At 42.4% G+C, this 21854-nt stretch overlaps 1 protein-coding gene and 1 long non-coding RNA gene across 38 annotated transcripts in view; both read right to left on the bottom strand.

The window, feature by feature from the left end:
• LOC140637834 (uncharacterized) overlaps nucleotides 1–7570 on the bottom strand; it is a 325342-nt gene extending 317772 nt beyond the window's left edge. For all 3 annotated transcript variants that reach the window (XR_012034901.1, XR_012034903.1, XR_012034902.1), the window contains exons 1-2: nucleotides 7462–7570; nucleotides 5028–5174 (exon numbers count right to left, since the gene is read on the bottom strand). This is a non-coding gene — a long non-coding RNA (uncharacterized lncRNA). The remainder of the gene's footprint in view (nucleotides 1–5027; nucleotides 5175–7461) is intronic.
• Nucleotides 7571–15534: 7964 nt separating this feature from the next.
• Nucleotides 15535–21854, bottom strand: part of ADGRL2 (adhesion G protein-coupled receptor L2) — a 619854-nt gene continuing 613534 nt past the window's right edge. For 10 of the 35 annotated variants that reach the window (XM_072834218.1, XM_072834197.1, XM_072834213.1 and 7 more), the window contains 3 exons: nucleotides 20905–21033; nucleotides 20025–20042; nucleotides 15535–17548 (listed from right to left, as the gene is read on the bottom strand). In XM_072834218.1, the coding sequence (XP_072690319.1) occupies nucleotides 16794–17548; nucleotides 20025–20042; nucleotides 20905–21033 (902 nt within the window). In that variant the 3' untranslated portion in view covers nucleotides 15535–16793. Of the gene's footprint in view, nucleotides 17549–18243; nucleotides 18297–19990; nucleotides 20043–20593; nucleotides 20676–20904; nucleotides 21034–21854 lie in introns of all 35 variants that reach the window. The other 25 variants (XM_072834214.1, XM_072834216.1, XM_072834201.1 and 22 more) reach the window with 8 other exon arrangements.

The following is a 21854-nucleotide window of genomic DNA, read 5'->3' as shown; positions in this document are numbered from 1 at the left end:
TGACCTCACAGGCCTTGGTTTTTATTTTATTTTATTTTTTACTTTATTTAATTATTTGACAGAGAGACAGAGAGCGAGCACAAGTAGGCAGAGGGGTAAATAGGAGGAGAGGGAGAAGCAGACTCCCCCCCTGAGCAGGGACCCCGTGGTGGGGCTCGATCCCAGGACCCTAGGATCATGACCAGAGCCCAAGGAACAAGCTCAACCGACTGAGCCACCCAGGAGCCCTGGGCCTTGGCTTCTTCATCTGCAAGCAGGACACTCAAGTAGCGTCCCTTCCGGAGCTTCCACGTCATCAGTTTTGCCCCAGTCGGCCCTGGGCACTTGGGGTGCACCACCAAGAGACAGCCCAAGGCTGTGTGCTCAGTCCTGTACTGCCCTGCACTGCCGTGTCGCAGTCAGTCCTACGGCCACCCCCCCACCCCACTCCTCCCAGGATTTGAACTGTTGGGCACCGTTCATCCCGATTTCAGAAACCAGGACGCTGGGGTCGCCCCTGCTTGCGTTTCTTGCCGCGCTCCAATAAGTGATTGAACGCCACGGAAAAAAGTTAGTGCATGACTCCTAACACGGAACATGGTGCACTAAATTTTGTCATTTTCCCCACTGTTTTATTATCCTTACCTGTTGAGAGAAAAGTGATTAAGCCGTGAGTGTTAGCTTTACTTGCAGAGTTAGAAGAAGCAGTGCGTGCTACTGGAACGGCTCCTGCTCCGTGATTAGCTAATGGGGCGGAGGGCAGAGGGCAGGAGAAGGACCAGCAAGAGGTGCCTGGACCAGGGCTCGGGAGCAACTAACGCATTCCCATTGGGGTGACAAGGCAGGCTTGGTGGCTGGGGCTCCCTGAAGACATGTATGATTTTCATCTTCTTTTTCCTTTTCCTTGTCCTCAGTCTCTGACCTCAAGGTTCAAGCCCTGCATCATGAAGCGCAAACATACGCAGCCAGGATGTGGCCATTCTGCCCACAGCCTTTGTCTGATTCCTCCTTATGGGTGTCACAAGATGGTATCCAGCCCCCCAGCACCTATTAATAGTGCATTGGGTCCCATCGGGCTCCACCCCAGCACCTATTAATAGTGCATTGGGTCCCATCGGGCCCCGCCTCTGCTCTTCCAGGTGAGCTAACTAAAACCGACTCCTGTTGTCTACATGCCTCCATTTCAGACCACACTATATGAATGTAGTTAAACAGAATTATCCACCCTGGGTGATGTTAGTGCCAAAGCAAGCCTCTTCTAAATAAGTATTAGGTTATGTTTTGAGTTCAGCACCTGTGGTTTTTGAGGAGTGGGCAAGTAGCACGTTAGAAGAAAGGAGAGATTCAGTATCATGCACTCGGTCTTGACGGGCTGCGGGGGGCAACGGGGGGTGGGAAGGGAAATGAAAGAGATCTTTGAAGACTGTGAGGGAAGGCATTTGGCAAACCCAAGAAGGGGAAACACTGTAGACACAGGAAAGCATGAAGGTATGCAATTAGAAGAAAATTGAGGTGTCTCCAGAATGAAGGAGGGCAGACACTGGATGAAGGGTGGAAAATTGAATTGAGTGGTAAGGAGATTAGTATGGGAGGAGAGAGAAGAATGGGTAAAAGATGCCAAGAACAACCAGAACGAGTAGAAGAAGGCGCAAGGGAGTCTCACTGCTCGCTCACACTCCGATATACACGGGGCTATTTCCTTGCATGTACAATTGGAGGTACAGCTTCTCAAATTTCTTCTCCTCCTCTACTTTCTTGGAGTTATGAGCGTCTAAATCCTGTGACTGCTGTTTCATTGTCTGAACTTTTGATTAGACTCAGAAGAGTTGCCAAAAACGTCCTCGACTTCAGAACCATTTTCCGTGAAGCTCTGGGAGGAAAGGTCAGTTTACCTGCTTGACCCATTCGTTCGAGAAACATTTACTGAAATAATCTATTCCCCTAACTGCCTTGAGTTGATTTAAACCTCTTTTGTTATTTAGTCATAAATTCAAAAATATCCTTGGCTTCATTCCTCATGTATTAAGAGACCTGGATGTTGGCAGGATGTTTAAAATCTGAATAAACAAATTAAAAACTTATGAAAGTCAATGACCTGGATAATTAACACGTTTCAGAAATTATGGTCAACTGTGTGTAGATCCTACTCTCGAAACACAATCCTACCTTTGCTATGAAATAAAAAGAAAATGTCCTCGACTTTCCTGTCCCTCTCATGACACACAATTAGCACTCAAGTTCTTTATATCCTTCCTTCATAGTGTCTCGAACTAAGAAGACCTCCTTCCCATGCTCGTGCTCCTCTTTTCTACCTAATATCAAAGCCACTTCAATACTTCCAGACTACACTTCCCCCCTGGCACATATTCACCAGGGGACTAAGAACTACACACAATGCTATAAACACATCCGCAGTTGGTCATTCCTGTCCTCAGAAGCTCACCAAGGCCTGCCTTGAAGAGAACACAAGGCTTCTATCGCGCTATCCTCAACCTCCCATAACCTACCCTCAGGCTGTTCTCCGACCCCATTGTCCTCCATGGCCTTTCCCATCTCCACATTTCTCTTAACCCTTCTGTACTTAAGTTTCCTCATCATAGAAAGGGACAATAAGGGGCACCTGGTGGCCCAGTCGGTTGAGCAACCGACTTATGATCTTGGCTCAGGTCATGATCTCAGGGTCATGAGTTCGAGCCCCACGTCTGGCTCAGCCCCGGGCACGGAGCCTGCTTGAGATGCTCCCTCTCCCTCTGCCCCTCCCTCCACCACACTCGCATGCGCTCTCTCTCTTTCTCTGTCTCTCTATCAAATGAAGAAATCTTAAAAAAAAAAAAAAAGGAAGGGACAACAATACTACCTTTCCTTCAGAAAGTTATTGAAGGATTCAGTAAGGGACTGGCACCTAGTAATCATTCTCCGTATTAATATAATTATTTGTAGCACTAATGTAAATCCAGCTTTGATTATATGAATATATATATATTTCCTAATTCTCAAATGGGTGTTCCTTAGTGTGCCAAGTCTTATTTGCTGAGGCGACTCCCACGATCAGACTCTGAGTGAGGTGTTTTCACGTGGTTCACGTGGTTACTGTACTTAATCCGCTTTTGGTGGACCCTGAGAGAATACCGAATTTTCACAGAACCACCGGGTTCCTTCGGTGGAGAGAATAACCTGCTCTGTTTGCTCGATATTGTAGCAAATCAAGTACCAAGTGTAAGTGGAATCTATAAAGGTAGAGCAATGGTTCAGCCTGAAGCATGACAGCTGGTTTTATTGAGCACTGAGATCTATTTAAAACACTCTTTTTTCCAAAGCTATGTTGCATAAAGTCTGGATTTGGAACCACAACTCCAGAGTGGTCCTTGAGAAGGTTTTTAGTAGGGTTTCCAGCCAAACAGAAGTACCTGAGATAGAAGAAAATCTCTTCTGTTTTAAAATATCATCGGGAAATATTTTCTGACCATCTTTCATAACCTACTGAGAAATTGGTGTCTCAGAATATCCAAAATGTTCAACTACAGTATAAGCTATCCTGTGGATACTATTTCCTCTTTTTCTGTCTTCTATAGAAATGAATCCAGTTATTATCCTTTGATATAATAATAATTCTACTTTGATTGTTTTAAGCAATTCTTTTCTTAAATTTAATAAATGCTGGTTTTTTTTGTTTTGTTTTGTTTTTGAGTCTGCTGTGTAGGTGTTAACAGACCTAATCATCTCTGTGCTTCCTCATTGAGCTTGTTCAAAAATTTCCTACACAAATTTGTAAAGGTCAAAGTACTGTGGTTTCACTGTTGGCAAATTTAATAAGAACAGTAATTCGAGTTCTTCAGCTAGACACTTTGCTATGATGTCAAACTGCTTATTTCACTAATTGACGAATACTCCAAGGTAAAAAACTTATATCTGTTTGATATGAGTAAACTTGAATGCATTTTAATGTTTTTAGTAAGTATTGATTTTTGTATTTGTTTTCTTATTTCTGTGTTTCATGTGATCTAATCTTTTTTGTATAGTTCTTTCCTTGATGATAAAAAGCTTTCTATATATAAGCCTCTTTATGTACATTTTTTAACTTCAAAAGTTCCAATTTTTATATTTAAGTCTTTAAGGCTCCCGATTTTGTTTGTTTGTTTGTTTTTGCATGTCACCTCAGGTAGGACTCTGTCCATTTTTTTTCCTCCAAAAGTAAAATATTTCCTACAGTAAAATATTCCTTTTTTATACTTTAAGGTCTCACGTAGACCAAGGGCCTCCCATAGGAAAAACTACTTTTGATTAGTCTCTGGGTCTATTTTATACCCATTGTAGTTAAAGAAATGTTTAAATAACTTCTATTTTATAATAAACAGGAGATTAAACATGGGAAAATAGTCCAGGTAAGTTTTTAAATTATGACAAAATATCTGTGACATCAAATTTACCATTTTAACCATTTTTAAGTATAAGTTTAGTGCCATTAGGTAGATTCACATCGTTCTGCAACCATCATCACCGTTCATCTCCAGAACTTTTTTGAACAACCAGAACTGACACAACTTTTCAGGCTGATCTCTTCTTTCCCTTTTGCTATATACTATTTTATCACGGTGCCATTTCGTTTTTCTCACTTGCTCAATAGGGTGTGTGGTTGACGCTGGTCCCAGGCATTCGCCCTCCAGGGGGCAATACCTTGAGATCTTCAGCTAGTGGGCAGGTTGACCCAAATCCCAATGCCTATGTATTTTTGGGGAAAGAGCTCTCCTAGACGGAGGCAGGACCACACCCTGTGTTGTCTCTGCTCCTCAGGGCTCACGACAGCAAAGGTCTCTAGGAGGTACCAGTGTCACGGTTCTTCTGACTCTGGCCACAGAAAGGTGCATGGCACTAACGCTGCCGGGCAATATGCTTAAATAATGAAGAAATTAATCAGTCGGTGGACTTTGAGTAAAAGCGGATTGTGGGTGGGCTTCCTCCCCCAGCTGAGGGCCTGAACAGGACAAAGGATTGGCCCGCTCTGAACAAGAGGGACGTCGGCAGCCTGTGGTGAGGGCCTGGGGACTTACCCGCTGCATGGCTCACCTCCACTCGCCCAGCTTCCTGCCAGCCAGTGGATTGCCAGCCTCCCGCCAGCGTGAACCAATTCCTTGAAGCAAATCCCCTTCTTCATGCATTTGCACATCCATTGGTTCTGTTCGTCTGGAGAACTTTGTCTAAATACAACAAATACCAAAACCTTAATTTTACTTGGGAAAGTTCCTTCCCTACTAGGCCTGTCTGTTAAGGGCAAAGTTTATCCTGGTTTTCTGATGATCAAACTCAATTCTCTGATGAAACAGCCTTTCTTAAGCTTTAATGGGTGATAAAAATCCTCAAGGATATCCTACTTCATTCCAAACACCTCCTTTCACCTCATGAAAGTAAATTTTCCTCGCAAAACTCTGTTACACCGGGGCCCAGGAACATTTAAACCGCATCAGCTTGTTACCGTTAAATATTCATATTTGCACTGCCAAGCAATATTGCATTTTAATACCAATTGCATTTTTAGGAAGGAAAGAGCTTGAACTTGCTGAATCAGATCGTATTCTCGACACTTCCAAACTCCTGTCAAACTCCTCTCAAGTCTCCCCTTCCTTTAGCTCACGTTGCCACTTTCCCGCACTCATTGGCACTGTTTGTACATTAGTCGATGTACGTCAAGACAACGATAATTAAATTTCACTTGAAGATCAGAGACAACGTGATTAAATTTAAACTTCCATCTTTCTGAAACAGGTCGCTTTCTTGCATTTCACAGAGTGGGGGGGGGAACTCGAAGATTAGGAAAGGAGTATAATTATCTTGTTCAAGATACTAGATCTTTCGAGAAACAATACAGTATTATCTTGGGTGGAAGGAGGGTAATCAGAAATTCAAAGCAGGCGTTTCTCGGAGTTATTTTACGTGTTCAGGAAGTTAAGCGCCCTTCCCTCGTGCAGAGACATTTGCAACAGCAGCAAAGGTGGACAAGTGGCAGGGAGTCGCCGCCGCCTTAGCAGCCGAGGGACCATCGCCCCATTCTCGGGGAGCACCCGGGGCAAACGCTGATTAGAATTACAAGCTGGGGGATCCCTGGGTGGCGCAGCGGTTTGGCGCCTGCCTTTGGCCCAGGGCGCGATCCTGGAGACCCGGGATCGAATCCCACGTCGGGCTCCCGGTGCATGGAGCCTGCTTCTCCCTCTGCCTGTGTCTCTGCCTCTCTCTCTCTCTCTCTCTCATGAATGAATGAATGAATAAATAAATAAATAAATAAATAAATAAATAAATAAATAATAAATAAATCTTTAAAAAAAGAATTATAAGCTGGAGAGAACACGCATTGCCCAGAAGCCGTCCCCAAGCGGTGATTCCGGGGAGGACTTCCACCTGATCGGCGAGCGTACAGAAGCGCCCAGAAGCGTGATGCACGAATGTCTTGAATAGGGTCCTAGTGGCTCTGCGGGTCCAGTGGGGGTGGGGTGGGGGTGGGGGGGGCGAGCCGGGGGCGCCCTCCTCGCCCAGCACCGCCGGCTCCGGGCCCGGGAAGCGCCGCTGCGGACCTGGGGGTCCTGCTGGGGCCCCGGAGCCCCCGCCGCGCCCACCGCCCGGCCACCCGGCCTCGCAGGCCCCGGACCTGCTCTGGCTTAGGGCGCTGCCCCGCCCTAGTCCAGCCCGGGGCACACCCTAATCGGAAAGCGGCCCAGGATAGCCCAGCTCAAATGGATACTGTAGGTAAAATGTAATTCAATCGCCGCCTGCGTGTGGACCCGCGTGACTGTGCAACTTTCTGCGTATCCCAGGGCCCCTGGCCCTATAAAGCCGCTACGCCTCTTGGTCTCGGGGTCCAAGTCCCTGCTCCGCTGCGTGGGGCGCACTTGGACCCAAGCCCGAGCTGGTAAATCAACCCTCGTGTGCTTGCATCGGTGTCGGCTCCTCCGTGGTTTCTCGGATTCGCGATCTTGGGCACAACGCTGGGCTCCCCCCGCCGCGGGCGAGGAACTCGGGAGGGACGGAGGAGCAGGCGGGGGACTGAGCAAGTGCTCCCGGGCCCCCTTCCCGGCTCCTGACCGGCGCCCCGCAGCTGCTGGTGCGGGGGAGCCGGGGGGACGCGGAGCACCTGCCTCGTGGGCTTCCGAGCCTCCCGGGGCGCAGGGGGGTTAGGGTTAGGGATAGGGATAGGGTAGGGGTTGGGTAGGGTTAGGGATTAGAGTTAGGGTTAGGGTAGGGTTTAGGGGTAGGGTAAGTGTAGGGTTAGGGTAGGGGTTAGGGGTTAGGGTTAAGGGTAGGGGTTAGGGTTAGATGTTAAGGTTGGGGTTAGTGGTTAGGGTTAGGGGTAAAGGTTAGGTTTAGTGTTAGTGGTTGGGGTAAGGGTTAGGGTTATGGTTTGGGAATAGGGGTCAGGGTTAGGGGTCAGGTCAGGGTCAGGGGTAGGATTAGAAGGCACTTTGGGAAGGGCAGCCGCGTCCCCTGAGCCCTCACCTGGCCGCGGCCCAGCCTGTGCCTCTCCCCATCCTCCACCTCCTCCGGATCCTAAACAAGCGCAGCTCTCCCGCCCGGAGTCCGAGTCCGGCACTGGTGCGGGTGATGCGGGGGGGGTGGGGGGGGGGCTCCGCCTCGAGCTCAGAGAGAGCCTCTTCTCGGCGGGTCGGTTCTCCCCCGGCTGCCCCCGCCCCGCCCCCCTGCGTCCTGCCCGCGGGGCACGGGAGCAGCTGCCCACCCGGCTCACGGGCTGTTACGAAAAATACGCGACTTTTAAAGGTTTCATTTCCTCCTGGAGCCCCGGAGAGCGAGGCGGAGCCACAGGCGGCGAGAGCAGCCCCCCGCCCCCCCTCCGCGGGCCTCCACCCCGCCCCGCGCCCCGGCAGGTGCCCCCCCCCGCGTCCCCGCAAGCACGCGGGCGTTCACGTGTGCCGGGAGCGGGGTCACAGCGCCCTGGGGGGCCGCACCCGAGCCTTCGCCCCGAGGACCCCCCCCCCCGCGGCCGCGGGGCCCGCGATGCTCCCCGGTGGGCGGCGCTGCTCGGCCTCGTGGGCTGGAGGTCACGGGAGTCCAGGGCGGTGATGCTGCTGCTCAGGCCGCGGCTGCGCAGGGGGTCGGCTCGGCGGGGCCAAAGCGCTGCTCGGCCCCTTGCAGGTCAGGCTCCCGGGGCAGAGGCTGGAAGCCCCTCGTCAGGCTCTGCTGGGGGGTGGGGGGGGGGAGTCGGCTTGAGAGGCTCGCTCTCTCCCTCTGCTCTTAACCCCCCCCAATCAATCAATCAATCAATCAATAAAATACATAAATCTTTTTTTAAAAAAACAACCTAGTTATTTAACCTACCCAAGTTTTATCATTTTTATTTTTTTATATATATTATATTCTTTTTTTAATTTTTTAATTTTTATTTATTTATGATAGTCACAGAGAGAGAGAAAGAGAGGCAGAGACACAGGAGGAGGGAGAAGCAGGCTCCATGCACCGGGAGCCCGACGTGGGATTCGATCCCAGGTCTCCAGGATCACGCCCTGGGCCAAAGGCAGGCGCCAAACCGCTGCGCCACCCAGGGGTCCCCCTTATCATTTTAATACTAGCTGCTCTGAGGCTACATAATGAATTTCCAGTGGAGTCCTCAGGGGAGCAGTATGCAGCTAGGAAAACCAAAGAAGGACAACTTGCCCACACTGATGGGTCGCACAAGCCGGTATTGAAGAAAAGCAACCGTAGCAGCATTTGACATCTTGTCACATTCCGCTTTACATAGTTCAAGAGCGGCGAGGTTGAACCGTGGTGCGAGGAGTCAGGCAGTGTTACCCCTGGGGGTAGAATGACCTGGAAAGGACACCTGCCAAGCGTTGGAGCTCTGTAATCTGGTTCCCATTCTGGGTGCTACGTTAGCTCGCTCATTTCGTGAAAACATAGTGAGAGCTGCTCTGATAATCTGTATGCTGAGTAATAATAATAATGTCATACTTCCTTGTACGGTTGTGAAAATCAAATGAAGTAATGTAAATAAGAGACAGAGTGATCTCACTAAACACCAATTCCCTTCCTGTCTTCCAACCTGGGCATAACAACAGACATCAGTTCCAGCACCCCAAGGGGCATTCAAGATTTTTGGTCACCACACTCCGTCAGATATATTATATTGCTCCAGTCACACAGAACTCCCTTCAATCATCGCATGCTTTTTCACACCTGTTTGCTTTTCACACAATTTTCCATCTACCTAGAGTGTTCCTTCTCTATTTTGTTCGCTTAGCAGGCTCCTACGCAGCCTTCAAAACCCAGCTCCAACACCATCACCTCAGTGAAGCCTTTATTAGGATTCCTTTCAGTCAATCACTCTCTCCTTTGTGCTCTCACAATAATTAAGCTTTTATCTTATTATGTTGTAATTATCCTTTTAAATGTGTTTTGGTTTCAAGCCATGTAAGTTGTATCATGACAAGGTCCCTAGGAACCTAGGTTCTTGGGTTCTCCAGTGACTAGATTTTTAATCTTCAGCAAGTTGCTTCACCTTGCCTAAGCTTCAGTTTCCTCACTTACAAACATGAGGGTAATCATATAGGAATGCCACAAAAATTAGAATTTTTAAATGAAATAATATTCGTGAAGGGCTTAAAGACAGAACTCGGGCAACAGTAGGGGATCAGTGTTAATTATTACCATTATTAATTCAAGGGCAGAGACATCCTTCAATGCTGTGTTCCACCGCCTACTTTTATACATAAAACACATAGTAGACAGTCAACATCATCAGAGAAAGAGGAGCTCAACAAAGCAAGGGACTTGTCGACTGCTTTGTAGGCAAGAACAAGAATGCAAAAGGAAGGAGAAGAGAAAGTAGAGAAGTGGAAAGCTGAGTGACACACTTCTCTGCATAAGATAAATATTTTTTTAATTAGCTAAATTAATATTCCAGAAGGAGACGGAGAGACCTGCTCCCCCTTGCTCTCATCAACCCAGATCACTGCAGAAAGCTGAGTATTCCCTGGAGTCACCCATCCCTCGTAGGCGGGAGCCGGTGCATTGTTAGCAAAGTGTTACTGATATATCCTAGCCACATGGCTTGAGGCAGATAATGACAATCCAGTTGAAGTCCTGATGACTGATTATTTTCATAAAACTTAAAGTCAGGAGATGTTTATGCTACTCACAATATCTTCCTAAGAAAAAAAGCTGCTATCTATGGAGCGCCTATCACGTGCCAGATGCTGCGCTAAGGCACTTTACATACATTACTTCTAATCCGCACAGCAACCCTTGGCAAGGTAGGCTGATTCCAATTTTACGGAGGAGGAAACAATTTGAGAGAGGTTAAGCAATTTGCCCAAGAGAGAGCAAAGTTAAACCTATGTCTGTGTGAATCTAAAGTTTCCATAGCCATTATACCTCTGCCTCATTAAATTATTTATATGAATATCTTATCATATACAATAAACACTAAAATTGGGATAAATACATAAGAATTACAAGGAGGAGTTACATGCTGGAGACTCTTTTTCAAAGCTGCCACCTTCGTGGCCGTAACTCGGGCTGACTATTGAAAAAGAAAGTCAACAAAAAAGAAATTAAAGAGAAACAAAGGGATTGCTTTTTTTTTTTTTTTTAAGAATGTGAAGGGCCGAAAAGAAAATTAGAAGGAAATTAAAAAGTAAAATGAAAAAGAAATTTAAAAGAAGCAATTTATTTCCAATGAAGATGAAAGATTCAATACTACAAAACAATAGAGAATATATGAGATTTTTAGAAACGTATATGAAGCTAGAGGACACTAAGTAGGCAGTCCACATGATAAAATGCATACTCTGGTAAGAAAAAGGGCTGAAATCCAAGAAATGAAAAGATGACATAAAAGTAGATACGATGAAGAACTCAAGTGGTTTTTCCTAAGAAAATGACCACACCACCACCACCACCTGCCGTAGTTGGATTGCGCTTCCAACCAACTCTTCATTTTTCAAAGGAAAAGAATAGGTCTCTGGCCAAATGTTGAAGACAGTGCTTGATTATGAACTTGAAAAGCTCTAAATACCGAAATACACACACACACACACACACACACACACACATCCACACACTCTACCTTACACATCATTTAGATTTAAAACAATATTATTAAAGCAGTTAAGGGGAATCAAATATTTTGATTTTTCATTGTTATTACAACTTGATTGTGGAGAAGAAAAGGCATGTTTTTTCATTTTGTGGTTGTTGACTGAATAACCCAGTATTATTTTATTGGTCAGGTGAGGAGTAGAATTCGACATCCTCACTCAAGATCTTTTTAAAAAAAAAAAAAAAAAAGGATTTCATTTATTTATTCATGAGAAACACACGGAGAGAGGCAGAGACACAGGCAGAGGAGAAGCAGGGTCCATGCAAGGAGCAGGACGCAGGACTCAATCTCGGGACCCCAGGATCACGCTCTGGGGGGAGGGCAGGTGCTAAACCACTGAGCTACCCAGGCGTCTCCTCACTCAAAAGCTTTTGCTTCTTTTTCCTATCATAACTTCCTCATGATGACCTTTTATTTCCAAGGGAAATGGTAAATTAGTAACCAGTAAACTTTACATTAGACTACCATCCGGCTAATGGGCTGCCCACTTCTGTTAAAATCTGATGTCAATAGATGGTTTTTTTAAATCAAGGGTATCTTCTTCTGAACACTTTGACTTAACCGACTACTTCATTTGCCTTTACAGCCCTGTCAACTCAAAACCAACCAACCAACCAACCGATGAGCCAACCCTCTGTGACTACCGTCAGACAAAGAGTCCATCAAGTATAAAGAATATTCTTGGAAGTCCAAGTGAAGCCAGAGGGGACATATGTTGGCTAAATGCTCAAACTCTGTAGCCAAACAAACATCATGCCACCGTAGGTCCGGCCACTCACCAGCTGTGAGGCCTTAAGCAAATTATGTATCTTCTTTTGCCAAAGTGGAAAATGAGTACCCTTCTCAGAGGACTGTTGAGAGGATGGAGTGCAATAAAGCACGTAACATTTAGCACAGAGCCTGGCACATATGAAGCATCTATTAAATGGTAGGTGCTAGCACGTTTATTGTTGTCATATGTAAAGTTAGTAAACGAGACATCATTTAGTCTATCTTTTAAAAATTATGCAGCAATTCTGGTTTTGTAGCTCCTTTATTATACCATTAAAAGAATTTACTGTGTGTTCGTGCTATGTTTTGGTTTAAAAGCCATTTATTAGGATTGATATTTCAGCAGAAAAACATAAATGAATCTTTCATCTAATCAATATCTCTGATACCTATCATTATTATTCCTGGGTGTTCTATATAGTAGCTGTCAGCCTTTCTAAAAGAATAGCAAAAGATCGGTCATTTTATGCCTAATAAAATCAAACAGCAAGGCCCTGTTGCTGTGACTGCCAAAATGCTTTTTAAAAAGCTTAGTTCTGACATATGACTTAAGAATGCTTATGAAAAACAGTCGTAAAACTATTCCAACCTTGATCATTCCTCACTGGTCTCCTATGCTCAGGCAACTCTGGGCTTGCTTACGACTAACTATGCCTCTTAAATATTTCTAAGGGATTTTGGTCCTAGAGCTTCAATAAGCAAATCATAGGAGACAGGTGTCAAAGATTCACAGGACAGTATTTTTTTTTTTTTCCATAGCAGGTGAAGATTTGGGTCAGCTCAGTTATCTGTGCTGGGTTATCTGTTTTGTTTATTTCATACAGTGATCTCTAATGTTAAATGTTAATATTTAATATTTAGCATCTCACAATGTATTAATTCCGAAAAATTTTGCCAGTTAAAACAAGAGGCTTTAAAAAATCAGACCGACCTCTGAAGACTTCTTTCTCAGAAACTGCACACTGAGTAAACAGTAAAGCCATCAGGAAAAGGACAAAGATTCCAGAAAACCTTATTGAGAGATGAGGGGTGATCTGTCAATATTTGAAAAATGTTTATAGTAGATTTAACGAGCCTCATTATACGGTGCACCTACAGCTTAGTACACGTTGGCTAAGCATGTGATCTGCTCAACAGTCAGGTTTTTTGTTTGGTGCAATGTGTTTCTAACGTAGCTAACAATATGTTTCTATGATCATTTGGAGAAAGAGTGAAGGAACAGAAACTCCTCATTTCATACCATTCAAATGATAACTAGGACCGCCATGAAACAATCCGCAAGCCCACGACTACAGTTTAGGGACTCCTCAAAATCAACTTGATGTTCACTAGCAGGAAACAGGAGATACGGCATTTTCACCAAAAAAACCCCACACTAATTTGATTACCATGTGAAGCAACCTTCATCTGCATTCAACATGTCAGTAACTCTTCATGCGAATGTGTGAGATTACATGCAACAGTGCCAGGGGAAGAGAAATATGTGGAACAGAGGATCGTGGGGACACTTGGTACCAACTTTTACTTGCAAAACACTGCAGGGATTATCCTGTCTTTAAGGAAAATTTCAGTATAACCAAATATGAAGAGCTGTTTTCCTCCCAGAAAGCCAACTGGTATGCATTCATTCAAGTTTTTTTACTTAGGTGAAAACTGCAATAAAAATGTACTGAGTTAAAATTCTTCACCACTCTATCCCATGATAGCATCTTGAAGGTCAGTTTTAAGTCTGAAGTTCCAAGCTGAATTGATGGAAACATACATTTTCTCCTTTCTCATTTAAATAAATGAAGCAAGCCTCCTGAATACACACACCCCTTTAACAAGTGCACATGAAGTCCTCTTTTAAATTTGTTAGTGAATTTGTGCATAATGCTTCTTTGTGGAGAGAGGCTAGTGGCGGTGATTTTGTCAAATAATTGTAGCTGTTGTTTTACTGCTTTAAGTATCGTATGTAACTACCTCCAATGAATGTGAAATGTATTTGAATTGACAACTATTCAAGTAGTTTATGGATTTGTATAGATTCTCTTCCTTATACCTAAATGACTTTAAAAGCCCAGAAGACAAATAGGCTATAGGTGTGTGTGTGTATGTGTGTGTGCGCGCGTGTGTGTAAAATAACACCACCAAGCCTATATTTTAAAATAAAATAGAAGTCAATCAAGCTGCATCTAAAATAAATGGAAAAAAAAATCCTTATTAGTAGACCGGTTGTATCTGTCCCTGGGAATAGACACAGTAATGTGAGTAAAAGTTTACAGTTGTGCCTATCACAAAAGGAAACAATCGAGGATGTGGAAATTCTATATCCAGATGAGGTCCGAGAAGTCCCAAAGAAACCATTGGGGCTAATAAACAGAATAATGTGTCAGTCAATAGATTAATAATTTGAAACATAAGACATTAATTTGCACTAGGGGACATCCTGAATGGAATTTAAGGCAACATTTATATACTTTTAAAAAGAAATCCGTGTTAAAGATGATCCTTCTTTTGGTGACAAGGATGAAAGAGCTTCCAAACGGTGTTCTCCACCATAGACTCAGAACAAATCATGTTTTCTAAAGAGACAGTAGCCATTTGGGTACTAGGTGCTTATGTACCTGTTCATATCGAACCAGTTTTACAAACTGCTTCAAGGGAAAAAAGTATCACTAACAATAATCAGTGCTACTTTTTTGGTTTGTTTGGTTAATTCATTCCTGCACCAGCCTGACCCTAGTTAGCTTGTATACTGGGAGGTACATAGCACACACCACTGTATAGTTTGATAGGAAAAAAGTTTAGCTAAATAGAAAATTAAAGTGTTTTATTATATAATGCCCCCCAGTTAAAGTTCTGTAAATTCCTGAAGAATTTTAGCCAATGAAATAAAAATACCCTTCAGATTATTAAATCTGTTTGAATATTAATAGAATTTCTTATAGCCAATCTCCAGCTTAAATATTAACTATAGATGAATACACCCCTCTGTTGTTACCCTATTATTAAATATTGGTACTTTTATTATATAGTGTCTGCCTTACTGTATCTGTATTTAGGTAGATCAATAGATACTTAATTTTTCTCACTATTCTTTTTTAAATCCAATAGGCAAGACAAAGTGTGTCCACATAAAAAATGAAGCTACTTCTTGGTGGAAGCACTTGAGCATCACTACCCTTTAGAAGATTTTGGTATAAATGCTTATGACATAGACAGGAAAAACCTATTTGTTGAGATTCAATATGATTTTTGAACCTTTCCATGATCACAAATATTGTCCTTGGCAGCTTCCTATAGGAATAGTTACAATCTTCAAATTGTAAACGTTTGTTTTAGGAATTTCTTCTCAATTCTGCTGAAAACTCAAGTTTTTTAATGATGCCCAAATTTGATTGCAGAATTTCCAACCCTTCTTTTTTTTTAAAATCTTTGTTTGAGTTCTGATGCAACAAGCAAATGTACTTTCAGTATATTTCTCTATCGAGTAAGTTTCTTGCCAGATTCTGTGTGTGGGTAATGGGCAATTCGAACACACATATATTCTCGGCAGCACACGGAACCATCAGGCAACTTAACCGTATTCTTTCTCACACCCGTGGGTCATTATTACGAAGGGACCTACACGTGCCATGGGGAGGGGTGGAAAGGACCAGTGTGTTAAAGCCAACTACGGATCATACATAAGAGTGCACGCTAACTACTTGAAAAAATTCACATTTATTTACTGTCAAACCGTGTTAAACTTTACACTGGATATTAGTGATGGGCTCATTATTAACAGGTTTACACAAAGGGATGAAAAGAAAAGCAGAATTTTGCGGAAACAATTTACATTTCATTAGAACTTTATCATAAAATAAATTAATTACTAAATATAGGCAGAAGGAATATGGAAGAGTAATATTTATGTTTTATTTTATTTTTTAAAAAAGAATAGGCACCTTTTGTTCACTAGAAAGTTTGTGAGAAGTGCCCAGTGCCCTCATTGCCCTCTGTTCAAGAATAAACAGAGGGATAACACACACTCTTTTCTAGATTTCACCACATTTTGTGCAAGGCATGGCATAACTGGCTTCGAAGAGTTTTTTTTTTTTTTTTCCTCATAAAACGCGTTCTTTTGGCAATAAGAAATTTAAATGTAAGAATAAAGACTAACTGGTCAAAGCAGAACACTGTGTACAGTGGAAAATAAGTGAAAATGGGTAGAACTTACCATGACAAAGTGTAAGAAAAAACATTTCATAACATATGTGCAACCAAGAGCTTTTCACAATATTTCCTTCAAACTCTTTAAAATTATTTTAATGACAATTATATTTCAGTTGGACACAAATGTATTTATTTTACCCTAGCAATAGAACAAAATATAATTTCTTTAGCCATTTTTCATGAGAATAGTTCATTGTACAGTTGAGGAAACATATGAAATAAGGCCTGTGGCTTGATTGCTAGTGGTTAAACATGTTTTCAATCTTTGCCTCAATGTAAAAGATTTGCAGTGAACTGCAAACTGACGCAGAATAGCTCTCCTGCTTTTCCAAGTCTTGTCAGGAACAGTAAGGTACAGTAAATTTGTCCCACAGGATTTGAAAGCCCACGTCTTGTATATAATACAATGCAGGCCTACAAAAATGGTGCAGCCGTATTTACAGATGGAGTCCACAGACTGCTGCAAGTACAATGGCTGGGGAAGTCTTGGTCTCGCTTGCTTCACAATTTCTCTAGACAGCAGCAGAATCTTAAAATACCTGGTTGGCATCTCTTTTCTCTGTAACAAATAATCATTTTAGTATACTCTGTGTATATACAAAGTTTTTGTACGTTCTATAAAAATTCACAGAACTTCAAGGTTCAGTCACCTCTGTACACCGGGGGGAACCACAGGTCAACAGAGCCACCTGGTCAGGGCCAACGGGGTCTTGGCCCGCACCTGCCACGCGTGGGGCCCGCGGCGCGATTAAAGACTCGTGACCAGCTGCATCTGTCCTTCCCTAACGTCTCCCTCGGGAATGCACCCTTCTTTGTTGATGGGGATGATGTAGCCGTCACTATTGCCCCGGCTGATCTGGTAACACATCTGAAGCTGACGGCCGGCTCCCAGGTTCGGCATGCTTTTGTAGTAAATGTCCTCGTTCTCGCTCCGCCTGGAGGGGGACAGGTCCTCCTCCAGGTCGGGGCTGCTCTCCTGGTAGGGAGAGTCTCTAAGGTTGGGCATGCTCGTGTAGAGGGAGTCTCTGTTGGGGGACTGCAGGTGGTCCTCGGCCTCGGCGGTCAGCTGGGACACGTAGCTGTCGGTTCCCTCGGGCTTCCCCTTCTTCGGGGGCTGGTACAGAAGGGAGTGAGTCCGCTGAGGGATGAGCGGGGCCTCGAGCTCCTTGGGATGGAGCTCCAGCCCCGGGTTGTCGCCGTGCATTAGAGAGGAGGCGTCCGCCACGATGGCATCGTCCTCGCTGCTGCTACCTCCGATCACAGGTTTGACTGGCAGCGTGAGCTCCAGGTTGGGAGTCTTGCCGCCGCCCCGCAGGTTGTTGTGCACTAACTCTGAAATGATCATTTTCTCGAAAGCCGTATCATTCAGACTTAGTCCACAGTCCACGACTTGCACGCTGTCGTTGTAGTCCCCCTTGCGCAGCGAGTAGCTGTTGTTAAAATTACCATTTAGCGGTAGAGTATCCATGGCACTTGTATCCCTGGCATTGTTCAGTGAATGTCCTGCAACGGAAAAGGGAGGGGGGGGTCCGTTATTGCCTCGGTTCCTTCCTCAAGGATCTTTTACTTCTTTTTTGTACAAAACTTTTTAATGTCGTTCAGGACAAAGTTGTATTTGAAAGCTAACACTTGAGAAGTGCCAGGCTTTCCCGCATTCCCAACTGTAAACAGTTGCAACCCCTTAGATAATAGGAAACAGTGTGAAAAAATACTATTTTCCAGGGAGGGAAGGTGGCATACGGAATATTACTTGTATCAATTTCGAGGAGACGGTAGTTATGAATTGATTTTTGGTCAAATCTCTGACACTCTTACAAAGAAGACTTCACTCCATGCCCTTGCATAGTTAATGCAAAGCAATTCGTTAGTGACATTTACATTTTAAAGTACGAGACTATGGTCTATAAAAATAAAATTAACAGAATTTGTCCTAAACAACACTAAATTAAAAAGGAGTAAGTCACATACAAAAATCGAAGGCAAATGTACAACATAAACCCACGTAACTGGCAAGCAACTTTTTAAACAACATTCTAACATTTCCTTTTTCTGGAGATGAGGTAAAAAAAAGAATGAAAAAAAATGGACAGATACAAAGAATTCATGTTAAACAAAGACAGCCATCTCTCATACTGACGGGACCAAGGGCCCACAAGCACCATCCAACAACACGATAGACAGCAGGTGGAATGACTCACTTTGGACAACTCACATCATGTCTGTCTGCTCAGGCTATCTGGCCTAAGAGTAGCTGATATATAAAAGAAAGTAAAATGATTTATTGTAACATGATGAAGAATTTCTAAGCTTCTCAGCAACTTAGTCAGAGCAAGGGTTCAACAAATTAGATTACCAGCAATAGCAGCCTTTTACTTTTTTGTTTAATATTTATTATTTCGAATTTTTTTTTTCTTTTGGTTCTAATGCTCTCTCTAATAGCAACGGCCCCAGGCTCCTAATGGTCAAAGTTTGCCTGCAGCCCTGCAATCTGCATCAGTCACAGTGACAGCACCGAATGAACCAGCAGAGTCTACTGTACGAGACTGGCCCACAGACACCATGGGCATGGAGGTCAAACGCAGAAATGTTAGAGATTTCTTAAGTATGGGTCACAGAAATTAAACCAATAATAGATATTAACTATGGAATGGGAAAAGGGTGTCAGCCTTGGCTAATATATTTTTATCTCTAAAGGAATGAAAGATTGGATAAGTCTGCTGAAGATATGAAAAGAGGTTTAGAAGGAAAAAAAATATGGTAACATGCTCTCTTTGAATCAGAGTTGAATTTTCTACAGACACATAAACATGTAAACTAAGACATCACAGTGCTTCTCAGGCAAATGAAAATAAAAAGTTTTAGAGAAAATTAAATGGTCTGCACCATGGAAAGTTAGGTTATTCATTCTCAAAATCCTAGAGAAAAAAAAATCACTTGTTTACAGATAGGTCTGGAAAAAAAACAAGAATGAAATGATGTTACTGAATGAGACTGGCCACTGTGAGGCTGCTGCATTGTATGCAAGGCTTGGAGGAGTCGAGGAAAAATTTCATTCTTGGAAAAAATAGGAAATTTCCCTTTTTAGTGCTGACTCCACTCTTAAAGCTGCAGATTATCCTAGAAAACTCGATTTCATGACCAATAAATACGTAGGAATTGTTCAATAAATTCTCATTAGCAGAAAATGAGAAAGTGTGTGTGGGGAGGTGTATCTGATGGTGGCTCGTGGTATTTTCAGAACTCTGATCCAACTCCTTACGTTTGAAAAACTGACAATTTTTTTTTATCGTGCTCCACATATAACAAAATGAAGTCACAACAGTATTTGTACGGCTTCCTTTAGCTTGACATAATTCTCAATCATTCTAAATTCACGGATGTGCCACCATCTTTCATTAGAAATCATTAGGTGTTTTTAAGTTACGGGTGACACATAGATCACTTGCTAGCTAGCATTTGTTTCCTCTATCGAGGTTTCATCTTGCCATTTTTCGTTCTTTTTAATCACTGCTTAATAAATACAAAAAAATTATACTGGATAATCCAAAAGGTGTTTTCTATGATATACTGCAGATTTAAGCACATCTTTGGTTTTGAAGAGGCAACTTTTTCTGCCCAAGTTCAGGTAATTCACTTGAAGACTTTCCACAGCCTGTAGCAAGATTACTGTGGGAATGCAGAAATGATAAGTCAATTATTAAGCATTCTGGTTGACAGCACCTCAGGCTTTAAAGAGCAAATTATTTCAGCATTGCATATACTTAAGCATGGACAGCATTTGCTACAGACCTCTATTACTGACAAAAGGCAGTACAGATAGATGTACTGTTTGAATTTGGTAACAGTTTAGTTGGAAATTGTGAACCACTTGCCCGCTGAGTCTACTTCATGACTGCTAGTTATGTTTTAATTGTGCCGGTTAAAAATCATGCTGAAAAAATTTACATTTGATAGGCAAAGTTAAGTTTGACTCCCATACTTGTCTCTCTGTAGGTTGCTAGAGGAAAGCATAAGGAAAGTAAGAAAAACAAGAGAATGAAAAGAGAAACCGCAGTTACGTTAAAAAAGAATTTTAAGAAGAAAAAAAAAAAACGGAAACGAAGTTCTTTGTTTAATTTAGTGGCAAATATCAACCACAAATAAATATTACATGCTAGCGATAATTATGTGATAGCTTTTATCGAAATCTTGAAAATTCTGTTAATATTAAATGCTTTTTTTTTTTTTAAATAAGCTATTAGAAAACATAGTAATACAGGATGGGTTAGTGACAATCTCTCCCCCTCCCCCAATAAAAAACTAAAGGTATAAACTGACTAATATTAACTTTACTCTCAAAGTTATTTTTTTTTTAAGAAAAAAACCCAAAAAACAATACTACCATAAAGCTGCACTATACTATAGTTTGGTTACATTGATAATGCTGGATGTAGTTTTCTCTACCTAGGCATCCAACTTATCTTTATTAAATAGCTAATTCATTCCAGAAGCAAATTCTGTCCGCAAGCTTTAGAGTAAACTGAACAGTATATTACATAGATAGGATACCTCTAAGTGATATAAATCTTGAAGATGGGCTCTCGGACCATGTGATGTCAGTCCTGTAATAATATATTAAGATTTATGCCACCTGTGTTAAAAACATGGATAATTATTGGTAAATACTATCATGACTGAATTTTTACTATAATATAGTGCAGTTTTAGAAGCCTGGCATGGGCAATACCATAATTCTTTAAATTGAGAAATTAAAGATATAATAATAAGTATATGGCAACTTGAGTATTCTAGAAAAAGGGCAAAGATCAGAGCTGTTTAGCAGCAAAGAAAGGTAGTTTTATTCGTAAGTATAAGCACACCTGGTGAGTTAAATACAGGAGCTGAAGGGGCATTACATACAACTGTTTCAGCGAGCAATGTGTTATAGGGGTTGTTAGTGCCGTGGGGTCGAAGAAGAGGGTTTGTTAGTAGGTAATTGCCAGTCATTCCTAAAGCAAAGAAACAGAAAAAAATACATCAGTTCTCTTATTTTTTGTGTTACAGTTGCAGTAAAGTACTTTTTGTATTCATCAAGGGTAGTGGACAGGTTGGCAACGGATAATCTGCTGAAATTTTCTGACTGTATTTGAACTACTAATTTGAAGGAGAAAGGGGAGAGGGAAGTTAAATTTCAGTAATTCACAGGTGCTTTCTAAGTCCCCCAAGTAAACACCTGCTGAGGATGACATTTACTAATTTATACAAAATCACTTTTAAACAAAAATGGCAATTAAATGCACAGAGATCAACATTATGTTTCAAGATGTTACTGCTTAATATTAAAAACCTAACCACTGAGGCCCAGAAGAGGGAATCTCAAACTTTCAGAATTTACAGGTGTGGGATTATCCCTCATGAAAACATCTGTGTTAATACCAACTTTGATACAAGCAGGAGGAAAAACAACTTTCACAAACAAGTAAAAAGTATGACACACTGCACAAAGCTTCTCTTAGTAAATGCAAGAGCACACATGCCGAGGGGGAAGAAAGAGACTGTGTGTATAATGAATTATTAGACCATTCACAAACTCCATATAGTAAAGAATTTTCATTCTGTAATCTTATTGCCAGGTTTCAAAAATGAATCACTGAATAATTCATTTCCTTTTTGATAGTCATCTTAACAGAATTAGGTAAAACATCAGAGCAATGGAATAAACACACATTTCACTCATTCTAATTGACAAATTACAAACCTTTCAATACTTATCAAACATATGTTTTGCATAGCTAATGTAATTTGACTAAAAATATTTTAAAATTCAAGT

Source organism: Canis lupus, chromosome 8 (assembly GCF_048164855.1).
Source record: "Canis lupus baileyi chromosome 8, mCanLup2.hap1, whole genome shotgun sequence".
Classification (NCBI taxonomy): domain Eukaryota; kingdom Metazoa; phylum Chordata; class Mammalia; order Carnivora; family Canidae; genus Canis; species Canis lupus.
This window is presented reverse-complemented; position numbering and strand designations above follow the sequence as displayed.